We start from the raw sequence: 6,325 nt of genomic DNA, 5'->3' as shown, positions 1-6,325 counted from the left end.
ATTATAAATTTATTAAGTTGACGTTTTCATTTGTTTAAACACTAAAGCTTTTGAATTGAAAGAGATTAATTGATCAATTTTTAAGGCGCTTTATGAACTGAGTGATTTCATAATTAAAAATGTTAACAATTGAACTTAGATTAAAAAAAAAATCTAAATCAACCTTAATTTTGTATATTGTATTATATTGATAAATCAAGATTTTGTATATTATTGAAGGAAACGGATTATTTTTACATTTTCGTTACAGGAAACAGAAAGATCAACAATGCTGAATATACTGAACCTCTCGTCTAGGATGGAAACAGCTCTAATTTCATGAAAATATATATTTCGATTTTACATGAATATTTTATACATTGTCTATTATCATAGGATAATTCACCAATAAAAAAGTGATTTTACAAAGCATCGATTCTAGATATTTTTATTTTTATTTATTACTTGGGCCCACTCAAAATTGGAAATTTTTAACTCAAGCGCCTTAAAAGCGAAACCTCAAGCCTTTACAAATTAAAACAGACCATTTTTTCAATTAAAATTTTGAGATACGTTCTAATGAAAAGAAAATATATCTATTGATTCAAATGCCGCAAAAAATATTAAAAAGATTAAAATTATCCAAATGCTAACCGTTTATCTGAAAGCTAAAGTTGCTGGTCTTTTTTAATATTGAAATATTGTTCAGTTGCTGTGGGTACAATTACAAATTATGCGATTTTGAAGTTTTCAAATCAAAATGCTGTACTTTTTAATACTTCATTTTTAAAATGTTATTTTAAGGCTTCAGTTTCAAAACTCGAAATTATTCGTACGTGCAAGAAATAAGGAAAAAGTTAAGCCTATAATTTGACTCTTCAATTCACAAACCTGAAAAAGCTTAAAAGGCAAACAAAGTAATATATTGGCCAGAATAAAAAAATAAAAACATCTAATATGTTAATCATTTCGCATACATTGTAATGACATCAGAAATTACAAGGCCAGAGATCTTCTCAATTTTATCAACTTCGATTGATTAAAGAGATTTGAAAAAATCAAGTTCTATACCATATGTAAAAATTTACACTATCATTTTGTTTTGTTTTTTTTTTCTTTTTAAAGTTGATAACAATGATGTTAAAATTGTATAAAATCGTGCTTCGCAAAAATAAATATTAACAATAGATATATAATCTTAGAATAAAGAAAAAGGAAAACTTGCATTTTGAAATCCACGTAATTTTATTTTTAATGTACACAATGTTAATTAATAATTATTTGAATAATTTATCATGAAGATTCCAGCGCGTCATACATACTCCTATCAGGAATTCTATATTTCTCCTCTTCTTCATCGTTTTCATACTTCACATCATTAAAATAAGCTGGGTTCGAATAATTGTTGTCGTACTCGGGATAATCTGGAATAAATAGAAATTTATCATTGCTTTAGAGTTAGAAAATTATTTAACCAAAATAAAACATTAAACAGCAATGATCAGGGAAATCCTAGACAAAAATAATCGAACATTTCAAGGTTTTTTTCAGATTTCTCAAGATTTGTCTAGGTATAATTTATAACTAGTTTCTTATCAGTAACTTTTTCTTAGCTTTTGAAAATATCTAAATGTGTAACAATAATACTGTACATATATACAATTGAATCTAACTGCTTTTTTCATTTTTAAAAGTCACTAAGAATATAAGGAAGGAAATAACATTTTTCACGAAAATAGGGAAATATATTATTTAAAAAAAATAATAATTTGGGTACTATATTGAATCCAATTAAAATACACTTCAAATTCCTAACTTTTCAAATAAAAATATTGCATTTTCAGCAATATAGACGAATTTTGAAGCAAAAAACACAAACCAAATTCAATTTTAATAAGTTTATAGTTGAAATTTAAAAAATTTAATTTTAAACTAAAATGATGAACATTTCACAGGAACAGTTAAATTTTCAATCAAAGAGATTAGCTTTCTTTGAAAAAGACGACTTTTCAACCAAATTGTTCAATCTTTAAGTAAAAAAAGATAAATTTTCAGCCAAAAATGGAACAATTAAATTTGCAAACACCGAAAACAATAAATTTTTAAACAAAATAATTCAATGTTTAACCAAAAGGGTGTATTTTCGATTACAAAAATGTTGAAAATTCAAACAAAAAAGGAACATGTACATTTTTAGTCAAAGAACAAATTAATTTGCAACAAAACAAAAACAGAATCTTCAACCGGAACAGTTGAACTTTAAACAAACATATTAATTTTTAATTAAAAAGATTATTGTTTGACCAGAAATGACGAAATTTAAAAAATTACTTTTCTACCAAAAATATGAGTTTTTAACTAAAATGACGAATCTTTACTTTAATATTTATATTTTCACAAGAAGATAAATTCTGAACAAAAAAAGTTTAACTTTCAGCCAAGTATGAATTTTAAAGCAAAAATGTTCATTTGAATTAAAATGATGAATCTTCAAACAAAAAAATTAATTTTCAACGAAAGAGTTTACCTTTCAACAAAGAAATTAAATTTTAGGATAATTTACTGATCATTATTTCATACAAACAAGATTAGAATTTTTAACAAAAAACAGTTGACTTCAATCAAAAAATACATCATTCCAATATGAGTTCAATTTTCAACAAAATACATGAATTTTCAACTAGAAACCATTAATTTTTAATCAATCAAGCACACCCTCGAAAAAATTTCCTGATTAAAAAAAAATCCCGGATATTTCAAGGTTTTTCCAATTATACAAAAATTATTTGACAATTTTCAAATAGGATTTAAAATTTAATACAAGCGTTTACTTCTGAATCTATTAATTTAAAATTATTTGAATATTAAATACTTAACAACTCAAATGGACACAGTTTCATTTTTATTATTAAAATCTTTAAATTGTTTAATTTCGAACCTTCTTCTTCGAATCTTCTTCCACAATAAATTATTGTTCAGTGTTTAATACTAGAACTACTGTTTAATTTAAAAAATCATTAAATAATTCATATATTTCAATGCTTTTAATTTTTAATTATTTCAGTCCTGAAAGCTGCATTTAAAATTCTTCAAAATTAAAATGTACACTTACACATATAGACCTAAAATGAAACATTTTTAATGAATAAAATTTTTAAATTACGCATTGAAAACTGAATGATTTCATAATTGAAAAAGTTAGGAACTAAGCTTAACTTGCTATAATATATTTGTGATATTTCAAGTGATTGGATACATTTTTCTTCTAAAACTATGAAAAAATTCCCTGTAAAAGAATAAAATCACTGTCATTTTCCGGTTTCCCGGTCCAACAGCCACCCTGATTATTTACTGAATTAATATTTCACACATTATTATTTCAAGTTAAATTCAAAAGAATTCAAATGCATTGGATAACATTTTTTAATACAAAAAAAACCATAGATTTTCGTAAATATAGAAAAATTGAAGAAAATTTAAAAGAATTTGATCAAATATTCCTAAGAATTTAACGTGAGTTTTAAATACCTAAAGATGAATTAAACAAAACCTCTTTAAAAATCCGTTGAATTGAGTAGAATTGAATGAATTTAGAAGAGCGAATTCCGAATGAATTGCGAAAAACATTGCAAAATCTTGTTTAAATCTGCTTCTTGTGAATAAATTACTTAAAATTCATTAAAATATTATAAAATCCCGTGAAATTATGTGAAATCTGATAAGACTTCCTGAAATCCTAGACATTTTATTGAAATACCTTGCGAATTCTTAACACCCTATAAAATGATGGAAATCATTGGAACTTTTTAAAGCTCTTGAAAATGCCTGAGAATCTTTCACAATAGCTTAAAATATTTGGAAATATAATATTTAATCTTTTGAAATTGTTCAAAACTCTTGAAAATGCTAAGGAATTTGAAAAAAAAATACATAAAAATATTTCAAATCGTTTTATCGATTGGCCCTCAGGATCAATTAAATAAAAACTTGTAAAAAATTCATTCAATTAAATAAATGCAGAAGAATTTAAAAGAAGTTAGGGTAAATTAATAATAATTCAGGGTGGATTCAAAATCTCCTCAAATCTTCAAACCCTTATGAAATGCCTCACTTCTCGTGAATAACTTCTTTGAAATCCACTAAGATATTATAAAATCTCGTGAAATTATATGATAATAATATGATAATCTCTTTATCCTAGAATATTTCAAATGCGAAAGAAATCCCTTCAAATTAACAAAATGAATGAATAATTCCTTGGAATATATTTAAATTCCCTGAAATATTTTCAATTAAAAAGCTCTTGAAAATCCCTTAGAAGTTGTAAACAATATCATAAAATCTGTAAGATCCCTAGAAATTATTGAAATATATAAAAAATTTCTCGCAATATGTAAAAATATCCAGAAATATTTCAAAGCAATTCCAGGCAGAAATAGGTTTGCTATTTTTTCAAAATGCCTGACTCTTAGAAGCTTTGATTATGCGAAAAATAGTTTTACTCACCGTCAAGCGGTTCTTCCTTGATGAGAACTTTGACATCTTCATCCGGACGCTCGCTACGCTCTTTCCTGTTTCGGTGCTCGCGATCACCATCACGTTTGTCCCTTTTCCTTTCCCTGTCCCGATCCCTCTCAGTACTCCTTGATCGTCTTCTTTTGCGCTCACGGTCCCGATCTCTCTCGCCTCTTTCTCCTCTCTCTCGCCGCTCCCGAGGAGGACGCTCGATTTCCTCAATATCAGGATCAATTCCTCTTTCCCGACTGCGCCTCTTCTTCCGATCTCGAGATCTAGTCCTGCTTCTTCGCTTTCTTTCCCGAGATCGTCGCCTTTCCCTATCCACACCACCACGATCACGTTCCCTGATTGACAAATTCATTCCATTAGAACATTAAAAAATTAAGCGATTATTGCAGAAAAAAAATTTCCCAGAAGTTGAAAATCTAAGCAATTTTTAAACATATTAATCTTAGGAGGAACAATATCAAAAGAATTATTCACATTTAAAATTGTTCAGCCGCGATTTCCTTAAACCTGCAAATTATTTACAAACTTTAAATATTTTGAATATTTGAAATAGCTTTTAATACCAGTGCTGAAAATATTTGCAGAATATGCTTCTTTCAAAATTTAAATTAACTTCAAAAACAAATGCCTTAGGTTTTAAATTACTGCAATATTACAACAATTGTTTAAGCCACAAATTAGAAACTGCCGTTAGTTAAATCGAACTGTTTTTTATTTTTAATTCAAATCTATTTTTGTTGAAATATCAACTGTTAAAACAACAACTATTACTACTTTCTTCAGAATTCATTTTTGGCTAAAGATACATCATTTTAGTTGATTTTTTTGGGAGTAAACATTAATTTCTTAACTGAATATTAAAATTTGTTGTTGAAAATCCCACTGCTTGGTTAAAAATTAACTTTTATTATACAAAATTTCTGTTTTAGGCTTAAAAATTTAACTATTTTGTAGAAGGTTTATCTTTTAGGTTAAAAATATAACTGCTAATCAAAAATAGATCTGCTTTAGTTGAAAATTCAACTGTTTTATAGAAAATTGAATTATTTGATTGAAAATTTTTGTATTTTGTTTACAATTTGTATTTTTTGGCAACGAATCCATTTTTTCTTAATTAAAATACAATTGTGTAGTTGACAATTAATCTTTTTTAGTTGAGGGTTAAAATCTTTTATTAGGAATTCGTTTTTGTTGGTTAAATCCAACTGTTTTTTATTTTTAATTCAAATATATTTTTCTTGAAATATACTTTCTTAAAAGTTTAGTTTTTGGTTGAAGATATATAATTTTACTTTATTTTTTTGAGGGTAAAAATTAATATATTAAATTAAAATTAAAATTCTTGATCGATAAATCTACAGCTTCGTTGACAAAGAACTTTTTTGTAGAAAATTTGTCTTTTTGACTTGAAAATTTAACTATTTTGTAAAGAGCTCATTTTTTCGGTTAAAAATATAACTGGTAACTGAAAAATTAATCTGTTTTATTTGAATATTCAACTATTTCGTGAAAAATGTATGTATTTTGTTGAAAATTCGTCTTTCCTATTAGAAAATTAATCTTCTTGGTTGCACGTTCAACTATTTGATGAAAAATGTATGTATTTTTTTTTTAATTAATCTTTTTTGGTAAGAAATTAAGCTTCTGAGTTGAAAATTCATCTATTTCATGTAAAATGAAAATCTTCTCTTGTTGAAGATATCCCCAGAAAAAAACTTGACTTAATTGTGGGTCCGGATGCAATAAGGGCACATAAAATTTTTTCGTGCGAAAACGAAGTCCCCTGGAGGCTTTAGAAAAAATTTTCGAATTTTAATTT

General features: G+C 26.0%; 1 protein-coding gene across 1 annotated transcript in view; it reads right to left on the bottom strand.

Annotated features, from left to right (window-relative positions):
• Nucleotides 1–1,200: 1,200 nt before the first annotated feature.
• The window catches only part of LOC117179424 (U1 small nuclear ribonucleoprotein 70 kDa-like), a 23,238-nt gene continuing 18,113 nt past the window's right edge, over nt 1,201–6,325 (bottom strand). Inside the window, 2 exon segments of the mRNA XM_033371196.1 lie at nt 1,201–1,403; nt 4,486–4,841. Of these exon segments, the coding sequence (XP_033227087.1) occupies nt 1,273–1,403; nt 4,486–4,841 (487 nt within the window). The 3' untranslated portion in view covers nt 1,201–1,272.

Source organism: Belonocnema kinseyi, chromosome 9, assembly GCF_010883055.1.
Source record: "Belonocnema kinseyi isolate 2016_QV_RU_SX_M_011 chromosome 9, B_treatae_v1, whole genome shotgun sequence".
Lineage (NCBI taxonomy): Eukaryota > Metazoa > Arthropoda > Insecta > Hymenoptera > Cynipidae > Belonocnema > Belonocnema kinseyi.
The sequence above is the reverse complement of the archived record's forward strand: the minus strand, read 5'-3'. Positions and strand labels throughout refer to the sequence as shown.